The 25854-nt window shown below is 43.6% G+C and overlaps 2 protein-coding genes across 2 annotated transcripts in view; one reads left to right on the top strand and one right to left on the bottom strand.

Annotated features, from left to right (window-relative positions):
• atrx (ATRX chromatin remodeler) overlaps positions 1 to 6909 on the top strand; it is a 33858-nt gene extending 26949 nt beyond the window's left edge. The window contains exons 30-34 of the mRNA XM_051954443.1: positions 331 to 480; positions 2211 to 2327; positions 4195 to 4290; positions 4378 to 4506; positions 5301 to 6909. Of these exons, the coding sequence (XP_051810403.1) occupies positions 331 to 480; positions 2211 to 2327; positions 4195 to 4290; positions 4378 to 4506; positions 5301 to 5525 (717 nt within the window). The 3' untranslated portion in view covers positions 5526 to 6909. The remainder of the gene's footprint in view (positions 1 to 330; positions 481 to 2210; positions 2328 to 4194; positions 4291 to 4377; positions 4507 to 5300) is intronic.
• A 2828-nt stretch (positions 6910 to 9737) lies between these two features.
• Positions 9738 to 14932, bottom strand: fgf16 (fibroblast growth factor 16). The gene is made up of 3 exons (XM_022208626.2): positions 13790 to 14932; positions 11933 to 12036; positions 9738 to 9983 (listed from the first exon to the last, which is right to left on the bottom strand). The coding sequence occupies exons 1-3, from the start codon at positions 14091 to 14093 to the stop codon at positions 9738 to 9740; spliced, it is 654 nt and encodes a 217-aa protein (XP_022064318.1). The 5' UTR covers positions 14094 to 14932.
• Between the last annotated feature and the right edge of the window lie 10922 nt (positions 14933 to 25854).

Below are 25854 nucleotides of genomic sequence, written 5' to 3' on the forward strand. Positions count from 1 at the left end.
TCTTGGGGGGGGGGTTGGATAAATTGAAATAGCAGTTAGAGTAAGAGATCTTATTTTAAAAAAAAAAGACATACAGCTCACAGAATGTTTGAGATGCATCTGTTTTATCTGCAAATATCTACATGTGTTCATTAGGTTAAATCTTTTGTAATAAGTGCAATCAGATTCCAGTCTAGATATGGTAAAGAACAAAACTGTGCTCTCGGTCTGAATATGGAGCCACCTTTAATACTCAGGAGGCCAGTGGGTTCTCCTCCAGAACCTCCAGAGTCAGCTCTTCTCCCCTCTAATGATCACTGTTACCCAATCTATTTTGGTTTTCTTCTGCAGGATCTAATCCTGGCTGAGATTCTGCAGAACAGTAAGGACCATATCGTGTGTTACCATGAACACGACTCCCTGCTGGACCACAAGGAGGAAGAAGCCCTGAGTGAGGAGGATCGCAAGGCTGCATGGGCCGAATACGAAGCAGAGAAAAAGGTAGGCAACGAGCAACGCACGCATCCAGATCCAAAGTCAAAAGCGCACACATGCAGTACTCGGCCCTCGTGTCCATCATTCTCCTAAGCACTGACATCAAAGTGCAAGGTGAGCTAAGCGAGGCCCCACTTTGGTTTGTCAAGATGTGTGAGTTGGTGTTGGATCTGTATAATCCTTTCATCACCTAGACTAAGCAGATGACAGGGCCTCCCCTTCCTCCGGTGATGGTCATTTTGGCCCACCATCAGGCTAGCGATCTGCTTTACAAATCACTGAGGCTGTCTAAGCAGTGTCATTGCTACTTGCTGCAAGTATGTGGGTCCACAGAGCATTAGGGACTCCTCCTCTGCACGCACATACACAGTTGTCTGCTCTTCCCACTCCTTACTTGTGGGGCAATTAGCAGGGTTTATTTGGAGAAGTGTATGGGGGGGGGGGTGATGTTGTAAGAGAGCAGGAGCAGGTCTCTTCTCCCCCTCCGTGTAATCCTAGATTCTAATTCACTCTAATGATTATTTTTCCAACACACTCTCCCTCCTCTGCCCTCTGTGTCTTAAGCGGCTTTTCCCCTCAGAGCTCTTCTGCTTTTCTAGAGAACAGAGGGTTCCCCGTCGCAGGAAAAACAGTGGCGCTGAGGTCAAGTGTGAGGATTTCAATTGCATTCACATCACAGCAATCAGCCTTTCAGTAAAGATGCAGAAATAGCCGCTTTCATCCCCAAGAGGCTGTTCAGTGTCATGTTGTGTACTCTGTGCTTTGTTGGAGAAACAACTGGAACGTAACCGAACCTCTGCTAATGTCTTCACAACTTAAGAGTTGGCCGGTGGTGGCCAGGAAAAGCTATGTGCATGAATATCAGATTTGCAAGTCAGGAAATGGGAAAAACCGAGAACGTGATCAGGTGCCCAAAATGAAGTTGAACTCAAGAGCCTTTTGGTCTCACTGGGATGACTTCAGCTTTGTGCAGAGAGCCTCATGTCATAAATTCAGATTTCAGGCGCAGAATTTTGGAAATGAAGTCAAGTCTAGATTTTGTGTCTCTGTCTGTCTGAAAGGTGTGTGAAAGCTGCAGGGCGACTCAGGATGCAGCTGAAGTTCAAACGTGGCTGCTTGTGTAACAGCAAAAGTGAAGCGCGTGTTTGTGTAGGTTCATGTGTGTTGTGGTTTTGTGGTTGTTGTGAGGTTTTGTACTGTTTAGGTTTGCACACCTGTCTGTGACCACGTCCAAAGACCCCCACTGGCCCTCAACACACACACACACACACACACACACACACACACACACACACACACACACACACACACACACACACACACACACACACACACACACACACACACACACACACACCCACCCACCCACTCCTACATACCGGATGGCCAGATTACAGGGCACGGGAAAACCATCTGCAGCAGAGACTCAATTACATACAAACATCGGCATCCTGCTGGCCTTTACTGGGACAAGACTGTTTACCTCAGGTCACTACTCTTAGACGTGCAGTTAGTACAACAGGAGCTCGCTGAAAAAGGACAACTTTTTGCTCATGAAACAAGTTAAATATGTGAAGACATAAAAAGCTCGGTGTCAAGACGACTGAACATGAAGCAAAGAGCCGGTCCAGCCTCTGATTGTTTACAGACGCTCCCATCATGCCCCTGGTGGCTCTTAACACCAGTCTAATTGGCCTCTTCCTCCTCTGTCTCTTTCTCTGCCTTTTATCTCTCAGGGTTTGTCCATGAGGTCCAACTACCAGTCAGCGTACGCTCATGCGGACATGGGCACCTCCAGCTACTTCTCCTACAACATGGCGGCTTTGGCCTCCATGAGCAACCAGCAGCTGGAGGTACGTAATGAGCTCCACATGCCCCTCTGCAGCCTCACACTCCTCCCACCTCCTTCCCCCCACGGCACAGCGCCCCACATTCCTCAGACCCCACTGCTAATTGTGACAACAGTCTAGTAGTGGACAAGCCCCGCTCTGGCCTGCCCCTCCATCTAGCAGTTCATAATGCGCCACGTCTGGGGCAGCGGCTATTATTACACAGCGGCTGAGGGAGAGGGCAAAAGATCCAAGAGGCAGTTTTTCAGTGAGAAAGTCTAATGAGTGTAAAAATGTTGCACGCTTTCATAAATTCTTGTAAGTATCGCATGTGAAGTTGTTCCAGCAGTGTCCTTGTACGCAAACACTCTGCAGAACCTGGCAGACGACAGATTTTAGAGGTCAAAATCAAAGTAGTTTTTTTTTTTGTTTCCTTCACATTCAGCACAAACAGAGCTAGGATTTAGTGTTTATTTTGAATCCTGTTTCTGGTCACTTGATGAATGTAAGTCTAGCATTTGTTTGGCGTTCATCAGCTAGCCGCTAACTTTATCTGTCTGCTATTCGGTGCTGGGAAGAGTTAATCAGTTACAGCTTTTTTTGTTAGTAGTTGCTGGAAGTGGTGAGACTGAACAATACAGTAAATATGCAGGCTGTAAAAACAAAATAATGAGCTTAAAAGAATTTCTGTGAAGCTGCACAGGTGGATATAATTCAGTGCGGGTTTCACTATGAGTGAGGCCTTTCGACATCACTCATTTTATTTAGTGCTAATCTTATAAATATTGATGAATACAGGTTGAAGATAATCTATGTGTTACATGACGGCAGTAGTGTAGCAAAGTAGTTTTTGGGTTTTTTGTTTTTACTCTTCTGTCGCAATTTTACTGACAGTGGACTAAAGTTTCAGGGCAATGTAAAGTCTTCCTCTGTGGAAACAGAACAGACCATAACTAGAAGTCTAGAGAACTGAAAAATGTGTTTCACCAGCATAGCAAAATTATGCAATGGATCGTTAAGAAAAAAATAAGAAAAAACAAACATTAAAGCCGCCGAATCAGTCATGACTTCTTGTTTGTGCTGGGAGTAGACAGTTTTAGGTAAATTTTTATCTAAAACTTCTAACATAAAGTGATTTTGAGGCAATATACCTCTTACATGGGGCGGCATGGCTCAGTGGGTAGAGTGGCTGTCTTGCAACCGAAGGGTTGCCGGTTCGATCCTCGCCCCGTCGTGCTCGAGGTGTCCCTGAACAAGACACCAAACCCCTAATTGCTCCTGGTGGGTTGTGGTTAGCGCCTTGCATGGCAGCTTCTGCCATCAGTGTGTGAATGGGTGAATGTGACCTATAATGTAAAGCGCTATATAAATACAGACCATTTACTTTTACTTTTTAGCTTCGGTTATTGTTATTTCTAATGAAACTTAGTCATGCATGATTAGTTCAACTGTCAGAAAGTTGAAAATCCAGCAATGTTTGTAAGTTTGTTTATCTTATTTCATAACTTTTATTTTAGTAATGATGGCTGGTGTAATCTTTTTTTTTTTTTTTTTTTTATAACATGCCTCTCAGACTCATTGGTGATAGTTGAAGTTCTGAGGATTCAAATGGCCGTAATTCCCTAAAAAAACAAGGAGAAACTTTTTTTACACTATTCAAAGCTTGCCATCTATCTCGGTTGCTAGTTTGAATGTTGTAGTTTTCTGCACCAAAGGGATTTTGAAAACGGCAGTTTGCAGATAGCTTTTGGAGAATGCCTCATGAAACATGCAGAGGAAACGTTAGGCTTATACCTGCAGTCTACATCTGGGGTGTCAGAGTAGGTAAATAAGCGACGCTCACCTGTCTCTTCTTTCATATTTTCTGTTTTCTTCCCTTTTTTTGGTTCAGGACCTCATAAACCAGGGAAGACAGAAAGTCATTGAAGCCACAAATGCTCTGAAAACTTTAGCACGGGAATCACTGGAAGATACAATCGCCACAGTGGTGAGTGTGAAACATCAGCGTGTAAGTCAGTGTTCTGTCGTTGAACATAAACTCATTGACTGTGTGAACCGTCACCTGTCCCATCAGTGGAAGGAGAACCCGGCGCTCACAGAGAGCCAGGTCCAAGCGATGGCTCTGGGGCGACAGGCCACCGTGGAGCTGGAGCTGAAGCGCAGGGAAGCCGTTTACAGGGACGTTCTCGCCAGGCAGCAGACGGTAAGAACTGCATGGTGTGCAAGACACTGTGACTGATGAAGGCAGTTTGTGCAGTCAGCAAGGCTTTTTAATTCTAACATATAAATTATAGCAGAACTGGGCCACACCAAGTGCTTAAAGGACATGGTGTACATATTGGAAAATAAATCACCGTTAGCAATGGAAGGCAGGAGGAAGCATTTGTTGAGTCCCTCTTCATAACAGTCAGGAAGTTGTAGAATTCAAGTTCAGTGATGTCAGACCAAGAAAGGACAACAATTCTATTCCTATTATTTAACCCTTTATTTTGATGGAGCTGATTCTGTCTCGCCTGTCTGTAGCTACAAAACTATGAGGCTTCATTTGAAGTCTTTAACCTTGACTGCACCTCTGATGTGAGCAGTAGTGTTGGATTTCTAAACAGGACAGGGAACGCAGTGATGAGGATGCAGGTACATGTATCCAGGATAATAGATTCACAACAGAAACTCACGGAGTCGTCCTGTCAGTCCAGATCTGAGGAAATGAAAGGCGTGGCTTATTTTACAAGTATTGTAAGCGACTAGTTACAAATGGTTCATGAATAATGACAGGTTTTTCAATATCCAGGCTATTCATGTGTTTTCTTTAATTTCCCATGTTGTCTGATTTCTTCCAGTTGTTTATTTTCATGAATTCTTCCCTAGTTGACCTTTTGTTTGTCTTGTCTGTTATCGTCACATGTGGCTTTGATCTGTGAACTCTTTTTACTTAGTCGTGCTTTAACTGTGTAGGTATTTGTGGTTGCTTAAAATCCTCTGTCTGTGTTTGTCCAGCTGATGATGTTCGTGCAGAAGCTGATTACCAACAGGAAGGTGCAGGAGCAGCAGCTGGCCATGGCTAACCAGGCCAGCTACCTGAACCAGCTGGCTCTGCAGAACGGCATGATGGGAGGCAGTGGGCTCAGCCAGATGGACCTGCTTGGGATTTACCAGCAGCTTCACGGCATGAGCGCCCATCAAGGCATGGGCAAGAATCCTGGGCCCTCCAAGGGCTTGTAGGTCAGAAGGACTCTTTCTCGCCCCCCCCACTCGTCTAGCTGGCTCCCAGTGGCCCAGTCCAAGCGAAGCCCAGTTGTCTGTAACACACTGTGAGACCCCTCAGAGCTCAAAATAAACTGGCGCACCAAACCGAGGGTGGAGTAGTTCTTTGACTAGACTGCTGTCCACTGGGGCCTCAAGTGGGATAGACGCTCAGTCTTTTATTCTGTAATTCACTGAGAGAAGGTGAAATATAATGTATAAAAATCTGTGTGAAAGGTCTGTTAGGGATTTCAACAGAAAAAAACATGTATATACCGCCTTAATGTTATTCAAGTTCTATATCTTCATTTTTCATGTATTTAAAGACAGGTTCTACCCCCAATGCTGTTCAGCATTGTATTGTTTCCACCTTAAGAAGGGTTTCCTTATTTAAAGTCAGTTTTTTATACAGTTTTAAAAGCCTAACTACACCTGAGTGGGACCAGAGTCGTGGGTGACAGGACTCTATGATGTAAAGCTCTTACATGCTTATTAGCCTCCGTAGATTCCTCCATCACTAGCTAGCAAAGCAGACAGCAGGTGGTACTGCCAAGTCCTGCTCTTTTTGGGGATGGAAGGAACTGATAAATCAACAAAAAAACAAACAAAAAAGTAAGGCCTTATATTCGTTTCCTAAAAGAATCTCTGTAAAAATTTGTTCAGAATCTTTTCTATTATGCTTTTACGTGTTTACATTAGTTGTCGCTGAACATAATGGAATGCTTGTGTTGTTCAAAACTGCCTGCCAGTTCCTATGACCTTTTTGTAACATCATTCTCATTGTCACGTGTTGTCTAGCATAGCACTGTGCGTCCTGTTCATATGTTTATGTTCCACTTGTGTTGATCCCGAGCCCGGGTGAGTTACTGGGTCTCACAAAGCACAGCCACTTCAGCCCGGTGTCACAGGGCCCAAAACTTTACACGTTACTTGTCTTTCAAAGTTTGAAGTATCTGTTTCGAGATGGAGTTGACAGAAAGAGTAAAGACTGGAAATCTTCTTATATCTGGCTGATTTGAGTCCTCTGCTTTGTGAGAAATGCTCTCCTGGACGCTGTATTCTCACCAGGCGGCCCCCAGACTACTTGTATTCTACTTTGGCACATTCTTGCTTCTAAATGCTTAAACTGGTGTAGTTGTTAAAACATGAGGAATATGATCATTTCTCATGAAGAGACACCTGTTGTCTCTGGTTGACTCCTGTGTTTGCACAAGGTGTATTTCATAAATGTAGACAGGTTTTTTTGCCCTCCTCTAAGAATGTTCTTATGTTAGCAAATGCACCAACATGATTTGCCATGAATCTGATCTGCTATTATCTTGATAAGTATTTAATATAACATTTAATAAAGTGACCAAAAGGATGAGGAACTCGTGTTTGAGCTATTTGTATTTAACAACTGAAGTACTAGTGGTTTTCCAGTGACTGTGTTTATAAAGGGGAATATTTATTTCTGGTAACAGAACATGAGTAGAGTGGATGGGGAATGATGAAAATATAACAAACACCCAATAATCGATAAATAACAAATTGTGACTGTGTACAACTGTAGAAATAGCTGTATTTTGTTCATCACGCTTATGCACTTTCTTGCCAAGAGTTCAGTTTAACGCTGTTCAAGTTTACAGCAGATTTGAAGCTGCAGCCAACAGCTGGTTAGCTTAGCTTAGCTTAGCACAGGACTAGAAACAGGGAAGCTGCTTGTATGGTATAAATAGTCTTGTTTGCCAGGCAACCAGTGGAGTCACTGTGCCTATGAGCTACACCACCTCCAGGAAAACCATGGTGTTTTATTTTTATATTTTGGTCTCTGTAAAAGGTTAAATGGAGTGTTTGTTGGTGAGCTTCTCAGGAAGCAGATTTATTTTACCTTCATCCAGCTGGTTCACTCCTTCATGCCAAGTTATCCATCCGTATGATATGACATTGGTGTCTATCGTCTTACAATTTCTTAACCGAAAATCAAAAAATTTAAACGGTTCCTTTAACAGTTGGAGAACGGATAGCTGATGCCTCCTGATACAGCGTCCCTGTGTTTCACACCCACAGCACTAAGTGCCTTTTGTCCCACTCTCTTCTCCCTTCAATCTTTCATCTATTTTTCCCTCTCCCGGTATTGTTTTCATTTCTCAGTCTGCCAGGGTTTTCCCCTGCATGTCTTTGACTTTTCCATTCCCTCCCCCCAGGGGAGCTTGCTCTCACAGCTTACAGATATCTGCCAGTGGAGAAACACTACAACTATTGCAGATGTTGAAATGTTGATCCCATCGCCTCTTAGCCCCAGATTACCACCACTCCAGGTTTGCGGCACATCCCCGCTGGTTCTCTGTGCAGCAGGCAGCTGTTTCTGTCCATAGAAAAGACCCACTGCAGACTGACTATGCTACAGAGCCTGTGAGGCCCCTGCAATGAGCAGCCAATCACTGCTCTTAAGCCACGCTGATGTGTAAAGCCAATTAGGAGTCGGGATCCAGTTGCATAAGGAATCTGATTTTGTACGGTGGATGTAGGCTGACTCAGATCTTATGGAGACAGAGGGAGCCTGTGCACATTGGTTGATAATGTAAGCCTGACTTGGTAAGGGGTTTATGAGGGCAAACTGGAATGGAGTTGCGTGGGTGTGTCCTCTGGGAAAGAATCTGCTGTGTCTTTACCTGATTTTCCTTCACTTTTAGACAGCATGACCAAATGCCATGTGGGCAGTGCTTTCAGAGATTTGAGGTTTAATGTTAATGACAGAGCAGCATAAACAGTAGTGCTATCGTTCGTCATCAAAAGCTAAATCCCTTTGGTCCAAAAGAAAAGCACTTTTTACGTTGCAAAGAATCGTGTTTAAACAAAAATGGATCACCAGTCATTAGAGCAACCATACAAAATATAATCCGCTAATCATGAGACCACCACTTGTAGCCACACCCTGCTAGCATTGACTGAAAATAAAAGGAAAGACATCCAACATTCACATATATTATATATCTGGTTTTAATTGATACATCAGACTTTAATCCAAGCAAAAATAGTCTCTCACAATGAGTTCTCGATAGCAGGACAATTTTATTGTCATGTTCATTGCAGTTCTTTTTTTTGTTTGCTTTTTTTGGTGTCATTTCAGTAGAATCTGCAGTCCAGATAACTTCAAGTTCATTACAAAATAAAGTCTTTGCAATAAATAAATATATAGATTTACATTTATACTTTATATGTAGAAAATAAATATATTGTACATCTCATAAATAGGATCACCCATATGTACACCTCAGCTGCTCGCATTTTTAATAATGTTCCTGACACTCTGAACATTACAAGTCACCATCCTTTAAAGAAAACCCATCTCAGTCTTTACAACCAGAGTCAGAGAAGTGCTTTCGTACCGAGCACAATCACGTGTTTCTTGCATGTTATTTGTATGTTTTTATTTAAATGGGATGAATGTGACGTTTAGACTCAGCTGGGACTCGGGATGTGCAGTAAGTGCTGTTTCATGGATCCCACAGCCATCGTAGAGACGTTGTTCCCCTCTTTTACCTTTGATTTGGAAGAAAACTCAGTAAAACTCCAGTTTGCCTTCTAACAGTGGCCTCACAGATTGTCCTTTTACAGACTCTGGTGCCTGACGAGCCTAAACCCTTGTCTATCTTAGCATATGTGGAATGTGCTCTGTCTTATATATCGTACCGTAACTGTGTGTTTAGTGCATGACAAATGCACAGTGTGACACCTGCAGTGCTTTCTGTCATTCAGAGCTCCTAAAAGTCTCTTCAATCCAGCTTAGTGCTGCTCAAAATCTCCGTTCGTCATCACTTCAGTATCTACACGCTAAAAAGTGGTCCTTGAGAAGCCATGGCACCTGATTCCATTTTCCTGATCGACCCACAGCTGGGCAGTCATGAGGGGCCTCCTTCGTCCATGTCCACAGTGGTTTTTATTAGAAAGCCTTCCCCCTCTTTATGAGGTCAAGAGTCTACTGCAAAGAAGCAACATCCAGGGACGAGCACAATGTTTATGTCACTGCCGTGTGTGCTTGGCAGCGGGACGAGGTGCAAACACAGTGACCTCAGGGGGAGCTGAGGGTAAACAGTTCTGTATCAGGTCTAAAATTTCCACAACACCCACCCCCTTCTCCTCCTCCTCCTCCTCTTTGTTTATTTCTGTGCCCCCAACTGTAACCAGTTCTCCCAGTGTAAGCACTGGTCACCTGTACTGGAATAAGTCCCTGTAGGCCTGAGGGATCTTCTCAATCTCCACCGGTCTGGGTAGGAAGTGGGTGAGTTTCTGGTGCTTCTTAGTCCTGCCACCCTCCCTTGGCGAGCCGTCCTTGTTTAAAGCCACGTAATAGAAGCGTCCTGTGTCCGTGTGCTTGTACAGAGTTGAAGCGTAAGTGTTGTACCAGTTCTCCTCAAACTGCTCCCTGAACACGCATTCTGCTGTCAGCTTCTTCTGCAGGACAGAAAACAACACATTAGTCCGAGACCAAATGAAAAAACAAATGCAGAGAATCTGCACCAGCAACAACAAGAGTTAGGAGACATTAAACTGCAGCTGGATGATGTTGCTCTGCATGCAGATTCCACCTCTGCTGAAGCTGATATCTGTCATTTTGAGATGCACTTAAACGTTGAACTGAACCAGTAGAAACTCATTTAGGCAGGTGCTCATTATGACAAAAGAGGGGAAGTCATTATGAGCGGCTTTTCACTTTACGCTCCACACTCCCTCCTCAGACCTGTTAACCTCTCGTTGTGCATGGGGAACTATTTCCCTCCCTGTGATGCAACGAGAACAGTAAGCAGGCGTACAGTCTTCCTATTCTCTCACACACACACAAGCATGGAGCAGCTCTCAAAGCCTCAGCCTTCACTGACAGAACAGCATGAGCGATGGCTGTGGGTTCAACAGGTGAGAGTGTGCTGGCTGAGTGAGCGTGCGAGAACAATAAGAGACATCAGGGTTGGAGCTACTTTGCTGCCAAGACCAGTCAGTCTCTGCTGCTGGAAACAAAACGCCATCACCAAGGACCAAGAGCCAAAAAACACTTTTCATTTTGTCCCAGATAGTCTCTGATCAGACTCCTGTCATCTATCCCCCTCCTGGACTCTCTTTCTCTGTTTTTTTTCTTTTTGGTATCTTCACAACACGATAAACTTTTCGGTGCGTCCCATCTCTGCTTTTAACGCGCTTCACAGTTCTCACAAGTGTTTGTGCGACTGTATTGTGTTTTACTCCAGGAGCAATTTTGTTGATTGGCTGTCAGGCTGCGCTTGGCTGCGGCTGTGTGGTGAAGCTGTTGTCTGTAAACACAGCCCAGAGGGCACATGACTGGGCCAGCTCCATCCTACACACAACCACACACACAACCGCACACACACACACCCACACCCCTCATCGGATCAAAAGCTCGTCAAGGTCTGGCGGCTGTGGGACGGAAGCGCCCTTCTACCTGCTATCCTTCCCCTCCACTGCACCTCCTGGCCTCTCGGATTCAGACAGACATGTCTACATCGCTCCCTCTGTCAGCCAGGTGACTCAGTCAGGTGTGCAATTACCCCCCACACCCCCAAATCACCACCTCCCCCTCCTCCGGGGTCAAAGCTCCAGGATGCCAGACTCTGATAGCGCGCAGTAACAATATCTGCACTTTCAACATAATGGCCGTGCTTAAAAGTAGCCTCTGTTCGAAATGATCAGAGCCGGAGGGGAGTCTGAGCCCTGAGAGGCCCTCAGGTAATGCCCTGGGACACCTGATACAGGTAGCCCTCACATACTTCCCCTTCATTGTCTTTATCTCTTCCCCTTCCTCTCCCTCTCTCTGTCTGTCTGTCTCCACCACATGTAAGAGAAAATCCAGCCAGGAAGTATAAATAAAAAAAACCCCAAAACTAGATTTGCTGAGGAAAAGCACGCCACATTTCTACTCTCTCTATACATACAAAACAGTGCAGTTCAAGCTGAGTGCACAGAGAGGTAATCTCAAATAGGTTCACCCACAGCTCACATCCAAAGTGACTAAAACCTTCCTGTCTCCACTTTGGGGAAATATGTAAATATTTCTGCATATCTCAAAACTAAACGAAGAGGTTGGTTTTCTCTCTCTCAAAGCTGCTTTTCCTTGAACCCCTTCACATGAAAAACAAGTATGAAGAATAAGAAACACATTCTTGTTTTGTCTCACCGTGGTTTTCCCATCTGCCTTGTATGGGAACCTTGATAACAAGCTCTTTGATAGCTCAGGACTGACGTATGATAGGAAGTTTTCATTTTCTGGGAATGGCTATAGAAGATAGCATATACTTGTAAAAGGAGCTGTGTATTACTGAGCACCAGACTCATTGTGAATGAGACTCTGAGCTGCTCGGGGCTGTAAAAGAAAGGAGGGGTTTTTGACTCACCGACCCATAGAGCTCTCCTTTCTCATTCATGCCGAGGTAGAGACCAGCGTCCACCCCTCTGATGCTGACCAGACCCACTGCCAGACTGATGAACTCCAGGATACCTGAGGTCAAACATACAAGCTGGTCAGAGAAGCTCACAAATAACAGAGTAAACACCGCTGAGAAGACAGTTGAGTGCAGCTACAAGTGTCCTCCATTTATTAGACTGCAGACCAGTCACACTGTTCACAAGTTATCAGTTTTGGGGAGTGATTTTTTTCTCTTTATGGTTTCTGCTCTGTGTATTGTCATCTTACATTAAAGAAATATGCAAAGAAAACCCAGCATCCTCTTGCTTTGCCATATTTCCATTGAGAATCTGCCGCTTTGAGGCCACTAAATAACTTACTTTGTCATAAATTACAAAAGGAAAAACACAAGAAGTGTGCAGACTGAATTAGGTCTCATTTTCTAGTCTATCATAATGGCTTGTGGTCGTCTATAAATGTGTTCATCCTGTCTTTGGGAGTTTCCCACTGGCTACTAAAGCTGAGATGTGGGTAACTTGTTCAGTGATCTGCTGACTTACAGGAAGTTACAGCAAAGTGAACATGGAACTTCAAAGGCAGGGGAACAAGTGGTAAAATTAAAAGCCATTGGCTGTTGTGATGCAGAGGTTAGTCAGAGAGGATCCAGCTGGCTGTGCTGACTGGCAAAGGCCAGCTTACAGCCACCTGGTCCCCATCTCCAAGACCTCATGTGCTGCCAGAGAATGACAGAGAAGATCCCTCTAATTTTTTGTGGGGTGAAGAGTGTGTTTCATATCCCTATAATCAAAGCCATCGCAGCTCTGACAAAGGCCTCGCATTTTAAAGCTAAGTGAAGCCAGAAACAAACACGCGGACCACCCATCCCTGTAAATCGGCTTGTTTTGGCTCAAGTCTGAACATTAAACCTTCTCTGAATTCCGCAGTGGTCACGCTTTAATTTAGAGTTATTCTGCTTTTTCCACAGCGAGCGAGCCGGCCTGCACCTGTGACATGACTGCATGGATATGAGGCGAGAGACATGTGCGTATCTGCCCTCTGACCTCGTTTGTTTAGCCTGTCGTTCTCCCACGAGCCGCGCATCGCTCCGTGTAGGGCTCCACAGAGCTTTTTCACAGGGGACAGTTAGGCTCTGAATTGCAGGAAAAGCACAGGAGAGTCGTGCGTAAAATCAAAATCCTGGCACTGTGGCGCCAATAAACTAACTGCACTGATTTTAGATAATAACTATAACACCTTGTGCTTTTCCTGCAAAGAAAAGCATCTGCTGTCATAAGTCTATATTAACAGCACCACATCTAGAGGCGGACGCGCGCACATGTGTGAGCTTGCTGTTGCTGCGCACCCGCACGCTTGTTTGCGACTGAGGAGAGACACCTGCGCCCCACGCGCAGCGGGGATTGCCGGGGGAAAAAAAGGTGTGTGGCTTCGCTTCTGTGCGCGCCAGGTGACAGTGACGCACTAACGAGTGTCCTCTGGGGACATGAAGCAGGAAAAAACGTCCGAGTTATACTTACTTCCCAGTTTTAGAGAGATTATCGAAATTTAAAGTGAAGAATATGCAATCCTAAAAGCACATCACTACATCTAATAACATTTGGTCACTGATTACTGCTCTTGTTTCAGGATTAGTCATAGTTCCCCTCTCTCATTTAATCAAAGTTCTCCCTGTAGTTAATTGTGCGTAAAAAGGCTTGTTGTGCGTAAAAAGGTGAGTGCAACTAAATTAAACTATTGGCATATTTTGTCAGCTGATACAAATAATCAACATCGTAATGTTTGAGATTTCTCACCACAAAAAAGTGAAATACTTAGGAAATAGGCTCACCAAATCTGCTGTGGTCCTGTCTTGTCCCATGCACCGTGCCATTGGGGAATATCTCCAGCTGAAAGCCGGTCCTGCAGTAGAGCTGCCGCCGCCTCAGGATCCCTTTGAGGTGCCCGAAATCTGTCGGCGACCCCCGCTGCAGCCTGCCTTCAATCTGCCCCAGCCGCTCATTCAAGCCTACTGGAGACTCTGGTAAGGGCATATTCCCCAGAGCAGGAAAGCTTTGTAAATCCAAGTCGAGTGTCCCCAGAAAACTCCCGACCTCTCCCATTGTGTGCACAGCTGTCAAATTTAGCGAAGGCATTTAGGATGTACGGTGGGTTTAGGAGGGAGAAAAGTTTACACAAGTCCGGTCCATGCACGCCAAAAAAGCGTACCCAGCGCGCCGTGCTCCTCCAAATCAGCGGAGTCCTCTCAGTTTATTGATAGTCCTTTGCTATAATCATGAGTTTGATATCTCTGTTTATCAAATGGAAAGACTCTATTATATACATACTCCCCACGCATTCTCACATTGGATATTCAGACACAAGCCACGCCTGGCTGGCATCCCTTCTTAAGCGCATCAGTTTGCTTTACTTAATGTGCACTTTCAGTCCAACTTTTACAACTGACGGTGCCGCTGTCTATGCATTTGTGTCCACTGCTCTCTCAGAAAGCTGCCTCTACTTTCCGATCAAATAAATCCAAGTCCAGAAGTGTCTCCACGTATCTCCTGTGCTCCTGTTTGCGGTCCGTGGCTGTCTGATAAAACCGCATCGCCTATCCCAAGGCAGCCAACTCTGGCAACAGTTTGTGGTGCATTAAAATGCGGCACAGATGCAGAAGCAAAGACCATCATCGTTAAAACACGAATGGAAGCTGACATAAAGCCGAAAAACTACATTTATCCTAAACTGTAACAACCACTTCACCACAAAGGCAATCCATATTGTACACTGAATGGTTTTGGTCACACCACAGATTCCTGGAAACAAAACAAAAAAAGGAGGAAAACCGCAAAGCAACAAGATTATTGAAATAACCTGTGTGTAATCTTAGAGTAATCCAACCTCCTGCACAAAGTTTCAGTGCCAACCACTGCAGTTGGACCTTTTCATGAGAGCATTTTCTCCACCTCCTTGTTGGAAGCAGGTGCTTCCTCGCCCCTTCTGCAACAACGTTTGCAATGTGCTCCAGCTTAACCACTTGTACTACTGGCAGGGAAAGAAAAAAAAAAGGAAAATCCAAAAGCTGATGACGTGTAGTATTAAATGTGACTGGTGCAGAGATATATGAACTTTTGGAGTCATTGGAGGCACTTGGATGATTTTGAACCTCTTCCACTGGTATTTATGCAAAGTTTCAAATTAGCTGCTGCTTGTTTGTGGTGCATTTTATCAGGGAATTAATGTGCACCACAACTTGAGAATTAAAGAAATACATGTATGTATTTAACTACTTTACCTTCATATTTCACAGCAAATGTTCTCTTTTAATTAGCAGCAGTGGTGGAAAAAGATTCTTTATTCAAGCAAAACTTGTGAAAAGGGAAATGTTTGCATTCAAAGTTACTAAAGTAAATGTGCTAAATTCCTGTAAATGCCATAAATGCATGTCGTTTTTAAAATCACCTTCACAGTATAAATGCAAAATGAAAAGTGAATGAACGCTAGTAACTACAGCTGTCAAACACATCTGGTGGAGTAAAAGTACAATGTTTGATGTGTGCCATCCTGCACATGAAAGAGAACACAGAGAAAGCCACAACAGGACTAATGAATAATAAGTGTAATTTATGACTGAATGGGGGATTTTGCATCTCCTCTGAGCACAATGGGACCACAGGTCCCAACTTGTGGCTGTGCAGGAGGAAAAAAGGAAAAACACAGCTGTTTAGCGACGACTTTATTTCTGTGTGAAGATGGAAATGAAAACAAACTCCAGGAGTGTTTTAATTAGTTCACTGTTCTTGAGATATCAGTGACAGCGGGGATGGTGGGAGGGGAGGGCATGATTACATCAATAACACCATTTAACTATTAGGCATGTTATTTTAGACCTCCTTCAAGCTGCTTGCAGAAACCCCCGTCCTGAGGGGGAGTTCTCACCTCAGAGCTGCTCATCACGCGCAGCAGCAGCAGCTTCCCTGTAGAGAAATGGGATTTATGACAGTGTCTCGCTTCCAATGAGTGGTGACAAATAGTGTGTAAAAATGACCCAAAGTGTGTATGATTGTTTTGATGTCACTGTCAGGCTCGAGATGGATTTCTCGGCTTCTTGTTTTTGGCCAATTTATCAACTCTTGCGGTGGTGGTGCAATCTATTTTGAAGCAGATGTTACTGGCTTTGAGAGCTCCTCTGAGTGGGATACAGTATGATTGACCTCCCAAAGCACGCAGGGCCTTTTTTCACTGCTACTAATTATGCCACTATAAATCTTACGGGTGTGTCACGGCTGCATTGAAGTCAGAGGAGGGACAGTGGCTTTCAGCTGGTGCGGGATATGAAAGGTGGTGGGGGTGATGAATGCCCATGGGCCTCCGCTTGATGAATTGGGCAAAGGGGTTGACGAGGAGTCACTGATGGTCAGGCTTTGTGCGAACAGACACCAGGGCCCTCGCTGCAGAGGAGGATGAAAGGAGGATTCGTCTCAGCTAAAGGGTGGAAGGAGAGGGATTAAAGAAAAGAGAGAAGAGGGGAAAGAAAGCGACTGAGCGAGTGAAAAAGAGGAACAGAAAATGAAAAGGAAACACCCAATCCTCTTTTCTTCCCTCCTTCCTCGTGAGCGTGTTGTGACTTCTTGCTCGCTCTCGATCGCCTCCACACAGAACTGAAATCAATCTTATGTTAGAATAAAAATCTCGTGGTGGTAAATTTTGATTTCATTTTTTTTTTTTTGGTAGCTATTAGAGCTACATCTGTTGCTGGTCAGCCATATTTTATAGTTGACAAGGCAGATTTATGGCTGCAGATGCAAAAAAAAAGAACAGAAATCCAGAGTTAAAATGTTCCCATATGCTGAGAACCTGCAGAGGATATAGAAATGAAGATAATGACCTCAAGTGCATGGCTGCTGCTTTGAAGTCGCTCTCCCATGAGTCACAGCGAGAGAGTAGAAATTGAAAATGAAGTTACACTTGCAATGGGAACTGGGGGCTAATAAGTGCCTCACCTGTTTATTTGGATTAGACAAACTTCATATGTGTCCTCCTCTCAGGGGTGAGCAGAGGTCCTCTTGGACAAATAAAGCCGGTATGTTGTACAGAGCGAGATGTGTTTGATTTGATTATAAAGCCCGCTGGAGGTGCCTGTCTGTGTTTCACAGAGTCATTGTTGAAGAAATAGCTTAACATTTTGGGAAATACACCCTCTTGCCAAGAGTTAGATGGGATACAGTTCTCATGTCTGCCGCACAGTAAATATGAAGATAGAGCTTTTGTAGCTTAGTGTAGAGACCGGGAACATGGAGACACATCTTGCCTGGCTCTGTCTACCAACAAATGCCTCAATCATTAACATGCTTTGTTTGTTTAATCTCTATAAAAACCGTCTTTAAAACCAACACAAGGTTTTCAGAGGATACTGAACTGTTTCTTGGCCAGAGCCCAGTAGCCTCCTGGAGGCCTCTGTGCCCCCTCCTCCTCTCCAGTCTTATACTGGTTATAGTGGGGTGTTGCAGCCTCCCAGTTTAGAAGAAGACCTCCTGCTGCTCCTGCTGGCTCACACGTAGTCATCAGATCTGGGATCAGGTTCCTTGAAGCCCTTCTTAACCTCGTCTATTGAGGGCACAAAAAAAGGCTGACTCAGTGTTAGCGGCTACTACGAACGAGGGCTCGTATCTCGTACCACTCGGTTAACGAGGCCGCTAAAGGGGTCAAACCCCCCGATGTCTGCCTGCTAGCAGCCCTATGCCTCTCAGGACTGTTGAGTTTAGCTGCAGAGCAGAGCTACAAACTCCCAGAGAGAGAGGATATCATCTGTTCTTATTTTACCTTTTGTCAAGCAGCATGTGGAAAATGATCTTCACTGTGAGTTATTTGCAGAGCTGGATTCCATGTTATTTCATTCCCTAGCAGAGACATAACAGAGAGGGTCTCCTCTTTCACACAGGTGGTCCTTCGGCCTTGTTCAAGGGCGCCGTGTGCGCTGGGGCAGGGTGGGAGGGTCCGGGGGGGGGAGGACACAGACAGATGCATGCGAATTTAGGTAATGGTGTAACATTTCAGCGCCTGCTTTCCTTGGCCACCCCACGTAAAGATAGTGTTAATTAATTTGTTTGCTTTGCTTTCAAGCACTAACGAATGGAGCCCTCTAGGTTTAGAGAAGCCACCAGTATGCAAGGAACACAGTCTAAAACCAACATTTGTCGTACAAATTGCTTGCATATGTTCTCGTGAGTGGAAAAAAAAAAGATCCTTGTCATGACACCAACAGAGATGTCCCACTATGTTTTTTTCAAAGGGAAAACCTTGGTAAGAATATCTTAAGTTTGTCGCCAACATTTTGGTTTCGCAGTTAATTATCCATACTCTTGTGGTTTTGCTGTTTTCACGAGGCTGCTGACTTCACACTGAAAGCTGCATTTCACCATAAAAACTTCCTACTTATCCATGATATAAGAGGAGTTTTTAAGCTTTTTTTCTTTGCGTTTCTTCGACTCAATCCCTCTGGTCACTCTGAAATCCACAAAATGAGCAAATGAATACGCATTCACCGGATTATGATTACTCTCACTAATTACAGCCTCATGTTGCTTTATGCTCTCGCTATCCCAGTGATGCTCCACCTGTCCGTGCATGCTGGCGACTGAGGTGCGGTGTAGCAACAGCAATAACAGCTCGACTGTTTCTCGGCCCTGCAGAGCTGCGGTCTGACGTTACAGAGTGTATATGCGTGATCATGATCCTGTCTGATGAGGGAACAGGCCCTCAGAGCGAGACTATTATTCTTACTACAACACAGAGCAGGAATCTACCCTCAAACAGATGTTAGGAGCCCTTTGTAGAGCCTTTGGCACGGAGCCCAACCCTACCTATCTGCACAGCTATTTACATGGCAATCCAGCTGCTCAGTCTCGCTTTTTTCCCTCCTCTCTCTTTCTTCCACCCCTTCTTTGCTTCCCCCCTCTCTGTCCATACATTTACATTCCCTCTCTTGCCCTGCCTCCCCCTTTTTTCTCCCCCCTCGCTGTTTGAAATCAAATACCTGCTCTCGTATAAACTTTGATCAATCAAACGCACTAATTTGTTTAGCTGAGGAGACAGTGACATACTGATGCAGGTTGGGTTACACAGGGATGAAGAAGGCCAGGCGTCCCCCGTATCTCAGAATATCTCGGTGGTGACGCAAACCTTTTTTCCCCACACTTTATATTTAGTCAGTCCCTTCCACAGAAAAGCCAAATATATCCCCAAAAATTTCGACCTGCGACGTTGACTTATTGTCCCCTCTGGTTCGAGCAGATGTGGGAGAGGATAATAATCATTCCTGAAATCAGAGTTTATATTTGCCTTCTCACTAATCTTGTGAGGTGCTGTAAAATACCTTCCACTTCTGTTTAAGCCAGCAGGGCCGCCGCAGTGTGCATAGCAAGAGTAAAGTTATTTGTAAAGTGAGTTATTCAATTTTGACAAACTCATCTGTAAAGTTCGGAGCTGTCGAGGGCTCAAACTTGTGTTTCTCTTTATATAAAAGGCAGTTTTTCTTTGTACCTTTCACCTTGTGAGAGAAAAATTGCAAGAAGCTCAATATCTACAACAACCAAAATGCTGCAGATATTTTCACCATTAATAACATCAGGAATTTAGGATGGTGAAACCCGGTGAAGCCTTTCATATGTCAATGCAACAGTAATTCTAACATTTTGACAGGACTGTTGTCGGACTGCCAAATGCACCTTTGAGGCCTGTGGCTCAAAACGAGCTATTTTATGTGACTTTTTTTTCATCCCTCAAGAAATCTCACAAGGGAGGAATAAAGCAAAATATAAATCTGTGCTGAGAAAAAGTTAAAAGACCCTCCCCTGTTATCCAGTAAATTAGACCGTGGTTGCTAGAAACAACGAAATAAGTGTGGATAGGACCGACTCATAAGTGTGTTTCCCTCGTGTGGTTCTGACATCTAACTGTATTATTGTCATTTTCATAATCCTTAAGATTTAATAACAGTCACAGCGACTTAAATGATGCAAAGCAGAGCAGCGTTTTCCAGCTCTCGCGCTGGGATCTGGACCTCATTAGCAGGCAGCTCAGTGGCAGCATTATCATAAGATGATAATTAGACAAGCAACCTTCATGTAAATGAAAGGAAATGAAATCAAAGTCCACTGGGGCCCTGAAGCTGGCCGGCTCGTCAGTAGAGGGTGCTGATGTTTTCCCCTTTCAGAGCCCGGCCAACATCTCAGATTGCCTCAGAATCATGCAATGTCACGCTATGACAAATGGAGATACATTAGTTAAAGTGGGGAGTTCAGGCCGGGGTGATGCAGGTCGTCATTTTTTTTTTCTTATTGCTTTCATTCTTAAACATTCTTTCATGTCACGATGCAAAAGCAGATCTGAGTCCAACTCTGACTCTCCTGGCTTGATTGGTTCAGTTTCTTTCTCAGTTTCTCAGCAATCAAGGCCGCTTCGGCTTCTGACGTAGTTTTGCTGATATTCACCTCCTTCTGCTGGGCTGGTTGTTGACTTAAGTGAACATTGAGATCTGGTATATTATTGGAGGTAATTTACTGTCTGGAGTGATTTACAGTTCAGGGTGATTGTGTGGGCCTGTGCCTGAGAATGCACAGTTTGTTTACCAAATACTATTAACAGAAGGCATGTCTTTTGCGTGCTCATTGACATGAAGCAGTTTCTCCACCAGAGACGTTTTAATTGACTACAAGTGATTTTTGGCAAATGAGGAAACACTAAAGGAACTAATGGGGGCAGTGGGTTCATTGTTGATGATTTGAATTGGGAGGTTTAAATGGAAAAGAAAGCACAGAAACTCACTGCTTTCTTCCGAAGTCTTCAACTTCTCCCTCTTTGATGTTTAGGGGGCGAATAGTTGTTGGGTTGAGACAATCTCTCCGCTGCCAGAAACAAGGCTGGAGGCTGAGACAGGTGCACTACGTTCATCACATCCTGATGGAGGAGACTGAGGGCCAAGATGTTGTTCTCAACATATTGGAAGTGTTTGTTAACAGATGGAGACATGTGCTGGCAAACGTTACCTCACTTTGTCCAGAGAGAGGGGAGAGAAAAAGGGATGGGGTGGAAAAGCAGCGTTTAATTTCCAATGGCACGAAGGGACGTGGAGATAGAAAGAAACACGGAGATAAGAGAGAAATCAATCAAAATGTAATTTTACTGTTTGCATGCCCAGCTGAAGATAATGTATGGTAAAAGTAAGCACAAAAATATCTTTGCATTTTAACTGTCAATCTGGTCTGAGAGAAAGCGGTTGAGACTTTGTTTATTCCCAGGTTTTGACTATAATATCCAGCTGCAAATTGTGCAAAACCACAAGCAGGTTAAGGATTTTCCCCCAGGAAATCTTTTTTATCCAATGTCTGTCATACTTTTCAAGCATGTCTTAGTCACATATGTTCCTCTGCAGTCCACTCCTCTATCTGTGTTTGTATCACAGCTTTATTTCTCTTGTAAGGTCATGCAGCTACAGCTGGCATCAATATGGCAAGGCTTTTTTTTTCTCTTCTGTCTCAGCCCAGCGCTGGAAAGTTATATTCATCGGGCTAATCAGTTTAAAAGATAATGAAAACAGAGATTGTTTACAGAGATTAGGCCCTTGGAAATGGAGTAATCAGTGCTTTGAAAGGGCACTGACAGCGGTGGGCTGGATTACTGTCTGTAGAAACCGAGCAACGCCGCTGTAACTCTCCATCTCTAACAAGCTCTCAGAGCCCTGATGTCATCACAGATAGAAGATAGAGTACCTTATCCTCCACTGCTCTGCATTTGCTCCTCTTTGCTGGAATGAAATTACTCAACATTTAACAGATGGGGCACCTGTCAGCCAGATGTGTCTGAGTAATGAATAAAGTATAGGATGAAGTAAGCGTTTTGACAAAAATGTCCAGAGAAAAATTAATCATGGGCTTAATTTCTTCTCAGTCCCATTGTTTAATACGCTGTTATGATTTATGTGGCAATAGATTGATTTATTTCAGGGCAGGATGCTGGATTGTACTCGAGAAAAGTTACCAGCTCTGAGCTCGACTCCAGCTCTCAAAATATTTGTAACATTTCACACTTTAATAAGCATATGGATTATATACTTCTGTTGACATAAACCGCATTAAACAGAGGCCAAGTATGTTTTTTTTTCTCCTTGTGAGGGTAGGTTTTAATTTGTGTGGCTTACATAGTGTTGTTTGTTGGCCGAACTGTTCAATCCAGTTCGTGTTTTATTCATTGGAGAGACACATGGGGCCCCAGTTTAATTGGGGAGGGGTTCCCTCATAAGAGCTCACCCTAGAAAAGCCATGAAAGTAATTATCAGTATCTCAGATCTCATCCAGGGAGGGGGGAACATATGTTTAGGATTTGGACTTACAGGGTTGCCCCGTACACCAGCCAAACACAACTTGTATCCTTTCGCTAACTGTGCGCTTAGTGTGAGTACATATTTATCAACATGTCCTGTGACAGAAAAAAAAGATCTGGGAGAAAGATAGATGGCGGGGTTGTGTTCAAGATGTGCCAGGACGAGAGGTAGAGCAGCTCGCTTTGGCTCGAGCTTTGACACAACATTTGGCTGCTCTCAGGCCTTTCGCATTGTTATTGGGGGAATCAGAACTAAATTCCCATCTCCGTCCTAATATTTCACTGCTGCAGTATATCAAGTATAGGCTGCTACAAAATGTATTGATATGAGACTAGTTTTAAGAGACAGAAAGTGAAGCATGTGGTGGCTTTGTTCGCACTGTGACTGATCAGGAAGGCTCTGGGGAAGAACTCTTGCTGGAGAGGGAAGGATGGGTGTGAATCTTTTGTCTCAGTCTGAGTCCACTCTTGGCCACAACTCGCTGTCAGTTGAGCAGCCTGGGGAGGCTGAGGCCCGGTCCTCCGCCTCTGACCAATGGCTCTGGCATCCTCTGCTCTGGCACAGTGACGTCCTGGGGGAATCTTTATTCTGATCAGAATACGGGGCAGAAAGCTCCCATAAAGTCTCACAATAAAGTGAAACGGAGAAACCGTGGACTGATCACCATAAAAATGTCATTTATCTTCGGGGATTCTATTTGATCACACCGTCCTATTTTCCCAACAACACATCTTTCTGTACTTTTACAAAGAGCAGGAATTCGCCATTTTGTGTTGGTGCTGCTGCTGTCACATTTTGAACCATTTTCAGAGACTAATGTGAGGGGCTTGTAAAGCGCTGAATGTATTCCAGCCGCTTGATTCTGAAGGAGACCCTGACAGTGTGCTTGACAAACAGTCGGCTGATCCATTTCCTTCCCAAAGGACAATGACAGGGGACTACCTTTGCTGCGAGCGGCCCCACTGTGTGCCTATAAGAGCTGAGAGTTGGGTGGTCTGTCCATCAACGGCAGATCTGGGGTTAGGCCTGAGAAAAGCAGCTCACCCATATCACTTTCAAAGAATGAAACCCTACGCGCCGGCCGCTCTGTGCTCGCTGCAGCCTCATACGCACAAAGACACCTGTTGTTCGCCTCTCATACAAAGGTTTAATCAATCTAGGTGTTTGTAGCCAAACAAACAAAAATGCCATCTTGTATTCAGTTTGTTAAACTTAATGTGATTTAAAAAAAAACTGTACATGTTTTGCACTTGGCCGGCTGAGGCGACTGTTTGCCAAAGCACTGATTACACACAGTTTTTAACATCGGGCCTCGTGGTCTTGTGAAGCTATTTGAAACAGATATGAGTTTCCATGTGCTGTCAGTTTGCAACACAAATGAGACAGTAACTCAGTGCTGAGCAGCAGGTTGCCTCCAGTTAGGTAATAAATAAAGAACAAACGTCAGCCCTGCAGGACACTGAGATGACTTTGTGCAACTTCAACAACACTTTCCAAACCTTTAACCTGCTAAGTTTACAATAAATAACCTGAGGAAGTTTCAGAATTAAAAGTAGTAACCACTAAATCTGCAAGTATTGCATATTATTTTTCCCACAGAATCCTCCTGATTTTTTGAAAACGGTGCCTTAACTAAGTCAGAAGTGTATTTCTGAGATGGTGTTTTCTTGTAACAGCTATGAAAATTGTTGCTTATTAACGTCACTAATTATCTTTGGACAGCAGTGGTGCATTGTGCTTCTTCTCTGTGAGCAGCAAGAAAACTTTGTCAGCTTATGAATTAAATATAGTTTAAGTTGAACAAAACTGAGCCAAAATTTGACAATGTTTGTGTTTAAAAGTAGACTATGCAATTCTTGAATGCATCCTTGTAGATGTCTGGTTCTGTAAATTAGAAACAAAGTGGCTTGGACCAAACTTCACACCAATATGCATACAAGTGGTGGAACAAAAGGAACACTAAATCTTTTATATGGTAGCTATCTAAGTATCAACAATCTCTCTGCAGAGTCACGGACTCCACCTTTAGATTTAGTGTTTGAATACATATGTACTGTAAATGTCACTGGGAGCTTGAGGGATCTTGTCTAAATTTGTTTAACTCTGTTCAAGCTGTTGGAAAATTGCATTTGGAAAAATGTTATAAGTTTGAATCATTTCTTCTGGTTCCATTTGAGACATTTAGCTCTAATCCACATTTAACCTTTGTGCAATGAGATCACAATATGTTTTCCCGCCTTGTGACTAAACAAATTTAATACAGCACAAATGAAAAACAACAGCAATGAGAATTAGGTGGCAACGTAGAGAAACAAAGACAAAAGTTCAGCGAGAAAAAAGGGAAAAAGAACATTTAAAATATCATTTCTATTAGTTAGTTTACAGTCATGTTGCTCCTGCTGGCCGAATGTATCTGATGCTTTTTAATCCAGTCATTAAACAGCGGACAATTAAGAGAGACTGAAGGTTGTTGAGGAAAGATGGGATTGGTTTCCACCTAAATCTTTCCAGTAGAGTGGAGGCAGATATGAATAGCTGTGGTAATTTGATGAGGCGCTGCCTGTCTTTGGGATCACACACTGAGAGGAGGCTTTGTTTACGTGCCAAATGGATTTATGGAATCAAATAGAAGTTTTCATTTCCTTGTTTGAGTCGACGTGCAGGGGATTAGAAGAAGGAAAAATGTGGGCAAAGATAAAAGTAGTTATCAGACACACGGTGGCGGAACAAAGGCTCTTTGGTTTGTTCTGATTTTCCATTTCACTCTGAACACCGTCTCTATGGCGAAAATCCAGTTTGGTTCACAGTTCAAGAGGGTTTACAGAATTTAGGGTCAAGATATGAAATGTGAAAAAGCTTTTTGACGCATTTTTTTCCAGCTGAAAGGAAAATTTAGTCAGTTTATTTGCACATTTAACAAAACAAATAAGGACGTGATGCATTAAATGGTTTCATGAAGTTTGTGCATTCAATGATGATTATGAGCATAATAAACAAAGATCTAATAAGCGTATTAGAGAAATTAAGCAAGTTTTAGTGAAGAGATCTGCAGAGTGTTTTTGATCACATGACTGCAAGAGTAAATTTCATATTTCTTATGTCCTTGCTGTTTCAGTGATGACTCACATTGATCACATGAGATTTTGTAAGTGTTTCTGCATACGTTTTGTAATTAGTGAAAAGAAGTACATTTAGCAATTAGCAGAGCTAACCATTTAGCTTGTTTTTGTGCATTCACGCCGTTATAGGAATAGCTTGTCATTTTGGAAAACTAAATAGGCTGCAAGTGTGAGATGAGAAAGATCAGTATGACTTGAGTACTTTTCTGTTAAATATAAACAGCCAGAAGAGTTTACCAACCGGCTTTTGTGCATGAAGTGTCGCATTTTACGATTTTAAACAATCAGGTTTGTCTGTTTATTGGTGAGTTTTTGTGTTCATATTTACCATACAGATGTGAAAATGTATCCGTCTTCTCGTTTCTTTGCAAAAAGCTACCAAACATATTTCCCAAAATGTTTCATTATTTCTCT

The sequence above is a fragment of the Acanthochromis polyacanthus genome, chromosome 10 (genome assembly GCF_021347895.1).
Source record: "Acanthochromis polyacanthus isolate Apoly-LR-REF ecotype Palm Island chromosome 10, KAUST_Apoly_ChrSc, whole genome shotgun sequence".
NCBI classification, from domain to species: domain Eukaryota; kingdom Metazoa; phylum Chordata; class Actinopteri; family Pomacentridae; genus Acanthochromis; species Acanthochromis polyacanthus.

Excerpts from the sequence above, each read along its gene's own strand:
- fgf16 (XM_022208626.2), bottom strand. The coding sequence starts at position 14,093 with ATGCCTTCGCTAAATTTGACAGCTGTGCACACAATGGGAGAGGTCGGG. Across the intron at positions 12,037-13,789 it reads ACAGGACCACAGCAGATTTG|GTATCCTGGAGTTCATCAGT; the intron begins GTGAGCCTATTT and ends GTTTGACCTCAG. Across the intron at positions 9,984-11,932 it reads AAGGAGAGCTCTATGGGTCG|AAGAAGCTGACAGCAGAATG; the intron begins GTGAGTCAAAAA and ends TCTGTCCTGCAG.